This window comes from Crocuta crocuta, unplaced genomic scaffold, assembly GCF_008692635.1.
Source record: "Crocuta crocuta isolate KB4526 unplaced genomic scaffold, BGI_CrCroc_1.0 scaffold45, whole genome shotgun sequence".
NCBI classification, from domain to species: Eukaryota; Metazoa; Chordata; class Mammalia; order Carnivora; family Hyaenidae; genus Crocuta; species Crocuta crocuta.
The window spans coordinates 129,809-145,740 of record NW_027530544.1 but is presented as its reverse complement, the minus strand read 5'-3'; the positions used below and the strand labels follow the sequence as shown (position 1 = coordinate 145,740).

At 37.1% G+C, this 15,932-nt stretch overlaps 1 protein-coding gene across 1 annotated transcript in view; it reads left to right on the top strand.

The window, feature by feature from the left end:
• The window catches only part of POLQ (DNA polymerase theta), a 113,239-nt gene that overhangs the window by 71,198 nt on the left and 26,109 nt on the right, over window positions 1-15,932 (top strand). The window contains exons 19-24 of the mRNA XM_077767581.1: window positions 3,579-3,819; window positions 4,989-5,182; window positions 8,268-8,405; window positions 9,812-9,986; window positions 12,331-12,457; window positions 13,343-13,464. Coding sequence (XP_077623707.1) covers window positions 3,579-3,819; window positions 4,989-5,182; window positions 8,268-8,405; window positions 9,812-9,986; window positions 12,331-12,457; window positions 13,343-13,464 — 997 coding nt within the window. The remainder of the gene's footprint in view (window positions 1-3,578; window positions 3,820-4,988; window positions 5,183-8,267; window positions 8,406-9,811; window positions 9,987-12,330; window positions 12,458-13,342; window positions 13,465-15,932) is intronic.

Genomic DNA, 15,932 nt, shown 5'->3' with positions numbered 1-15,932 from the left:
TGCCTGCAAGCACTCGAGCTTGTATTCCATACTGTGCGGGATTAGGCAGTCTTATTGGGTCGCACTGAGCATGTCATTTAACATCGCTTGAAGAGTGAATTTACATGCCTTCCGTTTTACAATACTAATTATGGAACATGTTCCCCTATTTAACATAATGTCCATTCCCAAAATGCAATCAGGTAATGACCCAACCACCTCATCTGAAGCCATTTCAAACACACCAGTTCTTCTGCAGACTTTTCCCTTAATTCCATCATTGGTTAACATTTCTAACCATAACCTCCATTAGGACTCCATCAACAGATTTTGGTTTTACAAAACTAGGTAGGGAACGTGTTCCCCAACCAGACATAACAACTCATTACCACAGAATATTCAGGTAAAGGAGATATAACTTCTTCACATAATACCTGCTTATACATTCCAATTTACATAATCCTATCAACCATTACATTTTTAGATTTCTTTTAATCTAATTGTAGCCCAAGTCAGGGCTTTACCAGTGGGTTTTGGTACCAGAGTTCCTGGATCTTCCATCAAAGAGTTCTGGAAACTTCTCTTTTCCACCTCCTGACAGTTTTACCTACTCTTGTGCTAAAGGCTTTCAGTCCCAAGGGACAAGTCAAGTCAAGGGACCCCAGCTCCTTTATTAATCTTTAACTTGATTAATCTGCCTAACCACTGGTCAGGTTTCTCATTGTAACTTTTGCCTTTAAGCTTTTAAAATTTCTCCAAATTATGGTGAATAGAGCAGTCTTGTTTGAGTCCCTTTAGTGTTGGGGGACTAGTAGGGGGTGGGAGTCGTTTTGACCCACCCAACCTTTGGTGGTGCTGTATTAAAGTCTTTAATTCATCAATACCCATTTTATTCATCATATTTCTTAATAATCATCTAAAGATTTCCAGCCTTCTGGGTGAGTCCTAAAACTCTTCCCTTTCTGTTTCCTCTTTCTCTTGCTCCTATCAATATTTGCTTTATTCACCTTATTGCCTAATAACCTTTTAAAAATTTCCACCCTGTTGGGAAGTCTCTTGACTCTGCCCCTGCCTCTTCTCATTCTCTTGTTAATAAATCTAATATTCTTATCACCATCTCTAAGGCCTATGAGAGGTAGTGAGGTGGTAAATTTGATAAGGCTTCCCAAACTGTCCCTCAGCTTTGCAACAGTGCGGCTATATGGTTAAAGGGGCCCCCTTAAACCACAGCATTTACTGTGACCTGGGTAATGAGTAGATTTTGATGGGTAAATATTCCAGTTATCTTAAAGCAGTCCCATATGGCTTGCATATGAAGAATATTAGCTCCTTTATCTGGGGTGTTCCACTTGGCATTTATAAGAGAAGAGGGACAGTCTCCCTCTCAGGGAAAACAGACCTTACAGTGGCTTTTATCTGGTGTACCAGGCTAGCTGTTCCCTTGGCAATAACCTTCCATGTGTCTGGATCACGTACACTCAACTGTGATTATACTGTAGTGAGTTGTGGATACTGCATCAACCCTCTGCCGTTCCATTTTGCAGCATCCAAGACCAGACCCTCCTCCTAAATTACTCTCCTAATCCATTTTAGTAAAAGTTCCTCAAGAAGCTAATGATTGTATATAGGGTGCCTGGATCGCTCAGTTGGTTAAGCGCCTGACTTTAGGTTAGGCCATGATCTCATGGTTTGTGAGTTTGAGCCCGTTTATCCTTTCTCTTCATAAACCATATGTTTCTGTGAGCCAGGCCCTTCTAGCAAGTCCTACTTCTCTGACACCAAAAAACAAGCAAGCAAAAAATGTTCTGAGACCAATTTTGATGTGTTTGTAGGGTTTTCCCCCACACCATCAAGCAATGCTTGAAACACCAGCTGGCTATCCTATAAGTCAATTCTTACAGTATCTGCCTGGAAATAGCATCAGGTTCAACAGGTTAAGGGTCAGTACCACAGACTGCCCACTATTTTGAGGCCAGTTGCAAGCCCAAATCAATACCTATGCTTCTGACCAACTGACTATAGACTGGAGATTCCAAGGACTCCCCTTTCCAAGGACATCTGGCAAGGACTTAAGGTGTCAATTATAAGTCCAGGTTGTTACCTATACTTCTGACCAACTTGCTATAATTGAGAGGTTCCTGCGACCTCCACCCCCTTCAGATTCAATAAATTAAATAGAGTGACTCACAGAATTCAGGGAAGCATTTAGTTACAGTTACCAGTTCATTACAAAAGGATATGATAAATGATACAGATGAACATCCAGATGGAGGAGACATGCAAGCTAAGGTAAGTGAGAGGGGAAGGGGAGCTTTTATGCTGTGTCCAAGCACACCACTCTTGCCAACACCTCCATGTTTACCAACTTCGAAGCTCTCCAAACCCTGTCATTTGGGGATTTTATAGAGCCTTCATTACATAGGCATGATTGAATAAATCATTAACCATTAGCCCAGGCCCCTCCCAGCTGGTCAGGGGTGAGACTGAAAGTATTAAACCTCCAATCACAGGGTTGTTTCCTCTGGCAGCCAGCTCCCATCCTTAGGTAACCTAGGGGCATTCCAAAAGTCACCTCATTAACATAACCAAAGACACCTTTATCTCATAGTTAAAGAAATTTCAAGTGTTTCAGAAGTTCTGTCCTAGAAATGGGAACAGAGACCAATTTTATATTTCTTATTATAATTCATAGTACTATACTCCCCTATTAAATTACATTCTTAAGCTACAGAAGAAGTAACTGAGTCAGGTAGTAATTGCCAGAACTATTAACAGGCTTAGATTTCCTAATTCTAATTTAGTTTTCATCTGCTGATCTGCTAGATCGCCTAGTATTAGAAACTACAGGTCTTTTAGTCTCATAGAAAAGCTAAAAATAGCAATCATGACTTGTTGGATGGTCCTGGTGACAACTCATCCTGTTTCTAAAACTTTGGAATAAACTTTTAATGGTAAAACATTTATATTGCACTTTTTTATTTTTTTTATTTTTTAATTTTTTAGTTACTTATTTTTGAGAGACAGGGAAAGACAGAGCACAAGTAAGGGAGGGGCAGAGAAAGAATGAGACACAGAATCTGAAGCAGGCTTCAGGCTCTGAGCTGTCAGCACAGATTCCAATGCGGGGCTCGAACCCACAAACTATGAGATCATGACATGAACCGAAGTTGAATGCTTAACTGACTGAGCCACCTAGGCGCCCCTATATCTCACTTCTTACGATGTTGAAAGAATTCTTAAAAACCTAAAACTATATAGGCCCATCTTTACTATACTAGCTTAGCAAAAATCAACCCTTAGTAGAGAAGAGTCCATCTACATTTTCAGAAACGTAGTTGAAATTATCTGAGAGGCACTTGGATTTCAAGCTTAGTTCAGAACTAGATCAGCAGGAACATTATAGTGATGGAAAAGGTTGTGAGTTTTCCTCCTTTGAAAACTGCTCTTATTAGTACCAAAAATGAGCCCTGGGACAATGTTATCCTTTCCACCTCTCCCAGGAGGACCACTGAATAGGTATCATGTGAAAATGAGTAAGATTAGAAATGAGCATTTTCCCCTTTTAATTTAAGGTGCACAAATGTCTTTGAACCCATCAGGTGGCATGCTGGTTACTAGATCCAGATTCTAAGGAGCCAACTCTTCACAGCATAGTTTCCAGTTTTCTTCCTGATGAGCTGCCTCTCCTGGAAGGGATAGAGACTGGTCAAGGAGTTCAGAGTCTGGGGCTGAATGTCAACACTGAACATTCTGGGCGATACAGAGCATCTGTGGAGTCGATTCTCATTTTCAATGCTATGAATCAACTCAATTCTTTGTTGAAGAAGGAAAATCTTCAAGGTAAAAACAACGGTGCTAGCATTTTTATGCTGTTACAGACTGGTATTGTTTGTATATTTAGACTCTTATCACAGATCTTTATCACACACTATCACAAAATAAACTTTTAAAGTTTATCTATTTTGAGAGAGAGAGAGCAAGGAGACAGGGCAGAGAGAAAGAGGAAGAGAATCCCAAGCAGGCTCTGTGCTGTCAGCGCAGAGCCCAACACGGGCTCCATCTCACAAACCCTTGAAATTATGATCTGAGTTGTTTGTTATCAAGAGTCAGAGGCCTCAAGGACTGACCCACCCAGGCATCCTTCTTTACCACTTTTAATGCAAATTCTGTGTTTGGACTGTCTAGTTGAAGAGTCAACAAACTTTCCTTAAAAGGCCAGATATTAAATATTTTTACTTTTCAGGATGTTAGTAAGTATTGCATAAAATAAAAGGTATTGTGGTCAAATAATTTCAGACTTTCAGTTAATACAAAATTAAAGAGTCATCTTTGCTTCAGGGCCTCTCAGAGCCTGTACTAAATTAACAGGCATCGTATAAACTCGGGAACGCATAATACACAGTGTCTCAACTCTTTGTAGAGTATCTTTGAGACTAATATTCCAGATAGCAAACTGGAAAAACTGATGTAGAACGACTACTTTGTTGAGAAGCATCAGTAGATAGAAAAAAAACTCTGATTCTTACTTTAGGAATTTTTTTCTTCACTCTTTAGTAAGAACATTGGAAAATAAGAAGCCTCCATTTTTAGTTCTTTGTGCAAGCATGTGTATCACGGGACCAGGAATATTGGAAATAATTTGAAGAGATTAACTCTTTCTAGTCAGTTTAGCAACAAGTTTGGCTCTCTTGCTTTTGCCAAGAGTAGAAGCAAAAACATTACCTTGGGAGAAAGGCAGTTTATTGTATCCAGACTATTCACAAGATTGCCAGCTTTTCTGCCTTCTATGTAGGTAAGGATAGTGGTCTAGTGCTGAAGTAGAAAAGGGGTAAGTACTTTTATGCCTTTCATTATTGGGCTAAGAGTGCTGCTCCAGAGACTGGATCTTGAAAAATAGCTTAGGTAGCATCTCTGAATTGCCTAGAAAAATTCCATGTGTGTTTAGGTGATGATGCTAATCTAGTCACTTAGTTGGTGAATTAACGTTTTAGTTTTCTCTTTTCTTCCAGATGTTTTCTGTAAAGTGGAAATGCCCTCTCAGTACTGCTTGGCCTTGTTAGAACTAAATGGAATTGGCTTTAGTACTGCAGAGTGTGAAAGTCAAAAACACATAATGCAAGCCAAGCTGGATGCGATTGAGACTCAGGCCTATCAACTAGCCGGGCACAGTTTTTCCTTCACCAGTTCAGATGATATCGCTGAGGTTGTATCATGGGAATGGGGAATTTTTAGGGTTAAAAGTGATGTGTGTGTGTGTATGTATTTCCTGAATGTGTTTGCCTAAACATCAAAGATCAGTTTTAAAAAAACTTTTTGTTATTAGAGTACTTTGGAGGTAGAGTATTCTAGCATCTAATTTATAAATTATATCTGGATTTATGAAATTGGAAGGTAGTAAAGAAACCTAGAATGTATGCTCCATGAGGTTTGCCTAGAACAGAGGAGGTACTCAGTAAATATTTATTGAACAAAAGATCTATAGTGGTTGTTACATAACAGTGTCATTGTTTCTCCATGAAATTAGTCATTGCATAAACTCTCACTCCTTCCTTACTCCCAAATTTTTTTTTGGAAAACAAGATGAGATATTTTTCTCAATTGTTAATGAAAAAGGGTTTGTGTGTGTGTGTGTGTGTGTAATTGTTTGCTTTTGTAAACCTACATAAGATTTTTATAAACTTACACACATTTTGACACAGTTTACCCTTCTTTTTATTTTCAAAGTTTGACATTCTATTCTTTCTTCTCCCCACACTCCACAAAGGGTGGTTGGGTTTTTGTAGAGGGGTTACAAATACAGGGTGGGTGCTTATACTTGATAGCATTGAAGTTCAGGTATCTTACAGATGCAGTTCAGTAATACAGCATATTGTAAAGATCATAGGCTTTCAAGCCAGACTTCTTGAGTTTGAATACTGTCTCCTCCACTTAGTAACTAGCTCTGTAACCTTGGGCCAATACATTAATTCTTTATATCTCAATTTCTACATCTGTAAAATGGGTTATGATACAAATACTTCATAGAGTTGTTGTGATGAGTAAATGATGAATGTAAAAACACTTAGAATAGTGCCCATCTCATAGTAAACACTCAATAAATGTTATATATATTCATAAAAATGCCTCTTTTTTAAGCCACAGGTTTATGTTTTTAAAATATGAGGAATTTTGTTTTTCCTAATCACAGGGTACATTTGTATTGAATCCAATGGTGCTGTTTTTTTGTTTTTTTTCTTTCTTTTGAGTTCTTTTATTTTTTTAATGTTTATTTATTTTCGAGAGAGAGACAGAGCGTGAGTGGGTGAGGGGCAGAGAGAGGAGACACAGAATCTGAAGCAGGATCCTGCTGCTGACAGCTCAGAGCCTGACACAGGGCTCAAACCCACGAGCCATGAGATCATGACCTGAGCTGAAGTCAGCTGCCCAACCGACTGAGCCACCTAGGCGCCCCTCTTTTGAGTTCTTTAGCTTAAAACTCCCAAATTGACTACACATAAAATTACATAGAAGACTTATCAAAATCATAGGATCTCTGGATTTCAGCATAAGTAGACTTGGGGCAAAAGCAGGAATCTGTACCCTTGTGATTCAGATGGGAACTAAGGCTATAGGCCTAGACCAGATTCTAGGCCAGAATAAAAGGCCTTTGATGTTAATGGCTTGTTCTTAGGTCTTCATGTTAAAATGGAAGTTATATTTAAGATAATCTAACAATTTCACACATTATTTAATCCTTAGTGATTTTAAGTTGAATCTTTGAACTGGGCAGGGTATTACTAATAATCTAGAGCCACTAGCAATTTGTGGTTATTTAAATTTAATTTAATTAAACTTAAATAAAATATATTAATTCAGTTCCTTAGTTATGCTAGATACATTTTACATGTTCAATAGCCACATGTGGCAAGTGGCTACCATAATGGGGAATGCAAATCAAGAACACTTTCATTATTGCAAAAAGTTCTTTTGGATGGCACTGGCTTAGAGTGGGCTAGCCCACATCTTATGGGCTAGATCTGGCTTGCCACCTGTTTTTGTGAGTAAAATTTTATTGGAGCACAGCCACACCTATGTCTGTGCAGGTCTTTGGCTGCTTTTGGTCTATAATGGCACAGTTGAGAAGTTGTGAAAGACAGTAAAATCTGCAAACCTGAAAATATCTGTTATCTGGACCGCTTTGGGGAATGTTTGCTGATCCCTGATCTAGAGGGAAGCATGGATTAGAAGAAAGAAAAAGGACTTTGGTGTCAGAGGACTGTGGGTTCTAATTCTTAATTTTTCTACTTTCTTGCCATGTAATGTTAAGCAAGTTTCTCCAACTGTGTAAACTTTTCAAATGTGTCACAGAACTGTTATACATATTGCATGTGATGACACATGTTAAAGCACCTAGCATAATGACTGACAAATAGTAAGTCCTCAGTAAATATTAGTGCCTCTTGCTCTCATCTAGTTCAACCCCCTCATTCCACAGATTTACTAATTGAGACCTGGAGAGATAATTTATATGAAGTTTTCATACTCAATTCTGAAGGTTTCATCAAAAATAGAAATGTAAAATACAGAACTTTTAAATACATAATTTGAGATCTTTGAAGTATTTTAATTATGGTAGGTCTTTCTTCCTGGAATTGTTGATTTATTGTCACTTTAAATTAAAAAAAAAAAAAAAAATCCCTGCCCTGTGTAGGCCTAGTTTCTTCAGTGGGTGCTTATTAGCCACTCTAGCTGTCATTATTGTTACATTGGGTTGGCCACCTTTTCCTGACTTTTGTGTGTCCAGGGATTCTCAGAGTCTAGCCTTATGGTGGGGTAAGTACATGGCTTTTTGGATCCCTCTCTACCTTAGTGTTCTCTGATTTTTGTGATTATATAATGACCACAAAGCCTCCCATATTGACCCTCTATGAGGCCTAAATGATTGAGTAGCCCCATTGGTTACCACATCAAGAGATATTTAGGAGAGTTCTAAGTCCTCAGAGCAACTGAAGTCTCAATGTCAATAGTTTATTTATCACTTGTTCAGCACAGAGTATACATTCCCGTGTTCTTGACTATTTAAAAGCCTGATGTTGGTATTAATCTGATAGTGCCTAAATTAGGGTATAGACATACTTGACATACAAATTTTTATTGCTATTATTTATTAAATGTGATAATTTAATATGTTATAAAAAATCTCCAAACCCATGCTGAATTATATAGATTTTCTTAAATAACTTTTAAATATGTTTTGTGAATGCCAATGCTTGTGATTTAATTCTTGACTAAACATTAATTTCTTCCAGGTTTTATTTTTGGAATTAAAATTACCACCAAATGGAGAGATAAAAAAACAAGGCAGCAAGAAAACTTTGGGTTCTACGAGAAGAGTAAATGACAATGGATGCAAGCTAAGGCTGGGAAAACAGTTCAGCACTAGTAAGGTGCTCTTTGGGGCAGTCACAGGGAAGAATTTGAATTACTTTTAGCATTTTAGTGTCTTGAAAGAATGCTGATGAAATCAAGATCCAGCATAGCCCAAGATTTTAACATATCCAGAAAAAAACAAATTGGTTTGTGGTTCAACTGCCTGCAAAAACCATCGTGGAAAATAATCTGGCCATAATCTGCTTTAGCAGTTGTGTCCTTCCTATCATTAACACAGTATAATGATTTATAACCTCAGATCTGTAGACATTACTTAATCACTGACATCTACTACTCTTGGACTTCCAGTATAAAATAATTTATATGGTTATAGGAATATGAACAAAGGTATGGAAGAATTAAAAAAAAATAAGCCAGCCATCACAAATAAAACATTTTAAGGCAATTTTAGGGCAAAATAGTAAGTTTTCCATGAACTTGTTTTAAGAATCTAATCTAATTTTTTTAAGTTTATTTATTTGAGAGAGAGAGAGAAAGAGAATGTGGGAGGGGAGAGAGAAAGGGAGAGAGAATGGATCCAAAGCAGTCTCCACACCGTCAGCACAGAGCTTGGTGCAGGGCTCGAACTCATGAACCATGCGATCATGACCTGAGCTGAACCAAGAGTCGGATAACCAACTGAGCCATCCAGTGCACCTCTACTCTACTAATTTCAAAGTAAAAGTGCAAATCGCAATCCATGGAAACTTTTGCTTAGGAGAGAAGAGACAAAAAGACTAATTTTACAGTTTTGCTGAACAAATTTTCAATGGAATAATAAGGGTAGGAAGTACAGCCACACCAGCCATGGAGAAAGCAGTCTCAAGTTGCCATTCTGTAGAATTTTGACCCTAATATTATTAACTATGACTAACCTGTCCTAGGGAAGTTTGCACAGTTTCATTCTGTAACAAAACTTTTTGTTTTATTTCACTGGCCCTCTAACCTTCCAAGTTCTTATTTCTTATCAGTTTCCCAAAACTCTCTAGCATGAAAAATTCACAGTTAAGATAAATGCCTTCTAACTTTCTTGATGTGAAAACCATGAAAGTATTAGGGCAAAGAGGAAAAAAAAAAACCCAAAACATAAGAAACTTCCAATTACGTGAAGAATAGAGGAAGAAAATATAGAGAAAGGATTCTTGGATGGGGTGAGGGAAGGCAGTTCTAGTACCTTGCTAAGTTGACATCTCATTGATTTTATTTTTAAGGTAGATCTAAATATTACTCAGCATTAACACGTTTGCATTTTATAATCTATAGTTATTATAGTTTTATCATGGTGATTGTCAAAAAAAACCCAGAGTAGTTTTGAGTTGTAGATACAGCAGTTAGCAAATTTCTTTTGAGATTGTATGAAAGTCTAGTTTGCTATGGAATTTGGGCAAGAATCTGATCTTACTTTATTATATTTCTTTGGCAGGAAATTTTAAATAAACTAAAGGCATTGCATCCTTTACCAGGCTTGATATTAGAGTGGAGAAGAATCACTAACGCTATTACCAAAGTGGTCTTTCCTCTGCAACGGGAAAAGCGTCTGAATCCTTTTCTTGGAATGGAAAGAATCTATCCTGTATCACAATCACACACTGCTACAGGTAATAAGAAATCTTAATTATAGGTATATCCAATTTTGAAAGGAAAACGTTTCATGTATAATATTTGCTTATGATGACCAAGGAATTCAAGTTTTGATCACTGGATACTGTGAAGTTCCATAAACATTTATGAAACACATACTACACCAAAACATGGATGGATACTAGTTACAGAGATGGGATTTAGTAAAATATGGTTCCTGCTTTCAAGTACTATATAAAGTAACTGGGATGTCTGAGATTGTGCTTTGGATTAATATTTATTTGAGTCAGTAATCTTATCTAATTTCAGTCGTACCCCTCTCTTGAACCTCTTATGATTCTAAGTTGAATCTAAGTAGTGCTGTGGGGCATCTGTATATTAGATGAGTGTCTTATTTTACTCAATCAGAAAAGAGCTGATGTCTTGTAGAACTCTTGGGATAGGTATGAGTGTAATGTGGTAAGGAAATGCAAAACTAAATATTTGCCAAATGCAAAGTGCATTGGAAGAAAGGGCAGAATTAATTCTTTCATTGGGGAGAGGTTAGATTGGTGATATAGAATTGGGCTTTAATTTTCACCAGGTTTCAATTCTGGTGCTGTGAATCTTTAGACAAGGTAGCTTGGTGCCTACATGTCCTCATGTGTAAAACACGGTGTTAATAGTCTTACTTCACCAGGTTATCCTGAGGATTAAATAGATTCATACATTTAAAGTGTTTAGAATAGTGCATGGCATTTTGTGTAAGGCTAGTTATCAGTTGTTGCTGTTATTACAGATGGAGACACTATGAGGAGCTGCTTTTCTTTTTGCTTGCTTATTCCCTGTTCTAAACAAATTCTTTTCCCTTCTTCCCTATTTAGTTAACCTCTTCCTTCACCATATCCATGTCCTGCCCTGTTGGTATTTAAATTTCATTTTAAGACATACTCTAAGACATAGCAACATTATCAAAATCAACTTAGAGTTTTAAAGGTGTTGCATTTATTTGTTGCTTATAAAGCAGAAAGTAATCAGTTCCTTTTTTTTTTTTCAATTGGCTTTCATCATACTATGCCTACATTTAAAGAATATTTTAGAAATACAGGCTTACCTAAGCATAGCAAATCCATTTCATTATTAGAATCCATCTCCATGAAGCTACATTCATGTTTTATAATTTATTTTTGCCATCTTGTTTGTCTGCCATGTTAACCTTATTATTTCAAACAATAGACCTGAATATTAAGTGTCATTATATAAAAGAAGACAGTGTGATGAGGCAGCAAGAGACTTAGATTCCTTCTTCTGCTGTTGGCTAGTTTTGTAACATTGAACAGGCCATTTAATAAGTACATTAATATCTACCATTAATTGAGCACTAATTTTTGCCAAAAGCTAAAGAACAAGGACATATCTTAGGGATTTATTCAGAAAAAGAATATCTGAGGTACTTAAAATGTCTGACTTATCAAAAGAAGATGAAATTGTATACAGTAGCTAGTAGACAGCCTGATACAAAGAAGAGTACATTATAAAACAAGATATTGTATCACTATATACTGTTATAAAAACTACAGTAACAAAATCAGTTACCCATACTTTTTTGGAACGATGCTTTTATGTTTTAGAAAAGTTAAATCAGTAAGCAAACAAATGTAAAATATTTTGGGGGAAATAAAGGCTATAAACATTAAAACAAATTGCTTTCTCTTTCCTAGAAAATTCATTAACCACCTGATTCTAGTCTGCAGCCTTATCAATGCTACTGTTGATTGATTCTCTTAATGATTAAGCATGGTGATGAAGAAAAGCAGCCAGCTGATGTCTAGAAAGTGATTTTCCAGTCACCACTTCTCACTCCTGCATTTCCCACATTAGCTAACTCCTTGGGCCAGTTGTCCCCCGTCAGCATTCAGCTGCTCTTCTGCTTCAGATTCTCTCTGTCTTGTGCATTACTGGGGTTTGAAGGCTTTGACAGTCATTTCTCCTAGGATTCATTTGATTCGTCTTTACTTGTTAATACTACCACGAACACTGTATAGTGCTGACATCTGGTATTCATTTTAGCATAGGAATAGTTCAACTTCCCAAATTACATCTTATCATGGATTGTTTTCTAGGAGACCTAGGTTAACATAAAAGAAACATTCTATTGTTGTTGATGCATATATTCACTCACATTGGGATTGATCTTGTACTTATTTTATCATTGTCAGATACATGAACGTAATGAAAAATATTTAAATATAAATTTATTTTACCTTAGCAATAATAGAACATGCATTTTTAAGGTAATTCAGAAATCCAATCACTATGAAAATAAATGTCAGATCCCTCCTACTCCCCTCAATTTTATGTCTTCCTTCTGCTTTATTTTAGGACGAATAACCTTTATAGAACCAAATATTCAGAATGTGCCAAGAGATTTTGAGATCGAAATGCCAACACTAGTAGGGGAGAGCCCACCTTCCCAAGCCCTAGGCAAAGGCCTACTTCCTACATACAGGTAGATGCTATTTCTCTGTATTTGTGTTAATATACTTTTGTGAGTATGAATGGTTCAAAAACAGCCTATTGAACAAAATAATGAAATTATTTTATTGGGCAAAATAATGAAATAATGAATTTTCTGTTCTGGGCATACATATTTCTCTCCTTTTTAAAGTTTATTCATTTTGAAGGAGAGAGAGCATGTGTGTACACAGGGACGGACAGAGAAAGAGGAAGAGAGAATCCCAAGTAGGCTCTATGTTGCATGAAACCCCAAGTCTGTTGTGGAGCCAGAAACAGAGCCCTGAGTGGGAGCTCAAACTCACAAACCCTGAAATCATGACTTAAGCTGAAATCAAGAGTCAGTGGCTTAACCAACTAAGCCACCCAGGCAGCCCTGGGCATATCTACTTCTATTCTAGGTACTATCTATTTAAAATCCTGCGTCTGTCTATAAAGATGCTAGTTGATGGTGAAAGGCTGAAAACCTAGGCCACTAATTAAATCAATCAATGTGATGTGCTTTTTTAACTCAGTTCCTAAAGAGAAGAGTTGTATTATGTCAGGAACATCCCCTCCTGCCCTTGCCATATACACCTGATGGAAAGAAAAAGCATAGGTAATTTATATTACATATGGTCAAGGATTTGTTGATTTGAGCTAAATATTAGTAATTGTTTGAGAAGCAGTATGTGGCAAAAGCTGTTAAAGAAATGCCTTACTTCCTGTTGAATTGAATGTTTGCTGAAAAATAAAATCTAGTTCAGCTTTAAAGTAAGTTTCAAATGATAAGGTTTTCAAGCTTCTTAGATAGAACTATTGACTTTACTGAAAAAATGAGGCCTTTTTCATATATTTGAGACTGTTTCACATCCAGCTGCTGATGTTGTTTGCATGACAGAGGAAGAAATAAGAAGAGTTGTGGCCTGAATTCTGGACAGCAGGCACAGATGGAGGAGAGAGCCTCAGACCGAGGAATGCCCTTTTCAGTCAGCATGCGACATGCCTTTGTACCTTTCCGGGGTAAGGTGGCTGATGGTGTTTTGAGCTTCTCATTGCTATGGGAATGGTTTTCAAAGCACTGATAAAGCCTGCATTATGAATAAGACTCAGAAGTATGCATTGGCCCCTCCTTCTCTCTTCTCTTCAGTGTAACCTGTTTTTCCTCTTTGTTTTGCCAGGTTGTCAGTGTCATTGTCTTCATGATATGCTCTGTGGGAAACTTGTGTGGTGTAAGCTTATCAGCAGCTGTCTGCTGAAACCATGTTTTCCAAGGTCATTGTACACCTTTTGGCAAAGTCCAGAGGATATCATTTATCCTTGTCCTCTTTGACCTCTGTACAGCTTTTTCACTGTTCATTAACCCTCACTTTATTCAATTTCTGTCCTCCCTTGATCTCTACGGGCATAATTTTTTTTGTCTCTCTTTCGGACTTGCTTTGCTCTTTTGTTTCTTCTCCTCTTCACACCGCTGCTTCCTGATGCAGAAGGCAGCCCCCAAGGCTGTCCTCCCCATGCCTGACCTCTCCTCAGTACTCTAGTCGTACACTTTTCATGAAAAGTTTAACTCTGGTTATAAACTCTAGTCAGAAGAGTCACGATCTAACTCCTATACCATCCCTACCATTTGTATACATATTTGCTTTGATCTTTGACAGCTGGCACATCTGGGTGAGTGCAGTCTGAATTTATTTTAATTCTGTCAGAAACTTAATATTCCAATGGTGAATTCAGGTCTATGGTAGCATAACCTATTTGGTAATTTTCAGTTTTGCTTTTTAAGTATGAACAATCAGCATTATATCATTGTAACTATTTTTAAGTATTTAACTGTATGGCATGAAGTACATTTGCCTTGTGGTACAACCATTTCCACCATCCATCTCCAGAACGTTTCATCTTCCACAACTGAAACTCTCTATTAGAAAATAACTCTCCTCACTCACTTCCCAGCCCCTGGCAGCCCCCATTCCTCTTTATGTCTCTGAGAATTTGACTACTCTAGGTATCTCATCTATGTGGAATTATACAGTATTGTTTTGGTGTCTGGTTCTTTCAGACATTTTAGCACAATGTCTTTAAGATTCATCCATGTTGGAGTATATGTCAGAATTTCCTTTCTTTTTAAGGCTGAATAATATTTGATTGTACATATATATACTTTATTTGTTCACCCATCAATTTATTCTTACCTAAACAATAAAATTGTGTTTAACATGAAAATAATTTATACTGCTTTTGTTTAAATTTTTTAAGTTCACTGAAATTAAATGTATATGGATTAAATCTAAAAATTTCTGTCACATAAGTTTAGTGTTTAGTCGACTTACATCTAAATAAATTATTTGTGGGGCACCTGAGTGGCTCAGTTGAGCATCCATCTTGATTTGGACTCAGGTCATGATCCCAGGGACATGAGCTTGAGCCCCACATACGGTCCATGCTCAGCGTGGAGACTGTGTAAGCTTCTCTCCTTCCCACTCCCTCTTCCCCTCCCCGGCTTGTGCTCACTCACTCTCTAAAAAAAATTACTGGCATATGGTTAAGTTTACTATCTTGTTATTTGTGTTTTATTTATCTGTTTTTTTATTTTTTAAAGATTAAAGTGACTTTTTATTCTCTACTGTCTTAAAATTATACATATATTCTAGAGTTTACAATATGTATCCCACACAAACTATCTTCAAATAACCTTATACCATTTCATCTGTAATGTAAGGAATTTTTCCATTTCCCCTCTCTTATAATAGATTTTATTTCTATGACATATAAACTCTACTATATAGTTATTCTTGCCTGAAACAGTCTATTATCTTTCAAAGAAATCAAATAAAAAAGTGTCTTTCCTATCCATCTGCTTTTTACCATTTCTGGCAATTTTCATTTCTTGGAGTAATTCAGGGAATCTTAAAGTACTTCCTCCAGAGTACTACCTTTAAGGTTTCTTGTAGTGCAGTTCTTTGACAATGATTTATATATCTCAGAATTCCCATGTCTCTAGGTTTCTTTATTTTATTCTCAATTTTGAAAGTAATTTATTTAATTTAATTTTTTTCTTTTTTTAAATGGTTTATTGTCAAGTTGGTTTCCATATTAACACCCAGTGCTCATCCCCACAAGTGCCCTCCTTCATGCCCATCACCCCCCTTCCTTTCTCCCCCACCCCCATCAGCCCTCAGTTTGTCTCGGCATTCAAGAGTCTCTCATGGTTTGACTCCCTCCCTCTCCCCCACTATTTTTCCCCTTATTCTCCCCCACGGTTCTCCATTAAGTTCCTCCTAATCCTCCTATATGTGCAAAGATATGGTATCTGTCCTACTCTGCCTGACTTATTTTGCTCAGCATAACACCCTCAAGGTCCATCCATGTTGCTACACATGGCCAGATTTCATTGTTTCTCATTGCCATGTAGTATTCCATGGAATAGATAAACCACATCTTCTTGATCCATTCATCTGTTGATGGACACTTAGGCTCTTTCCATGTTTTAG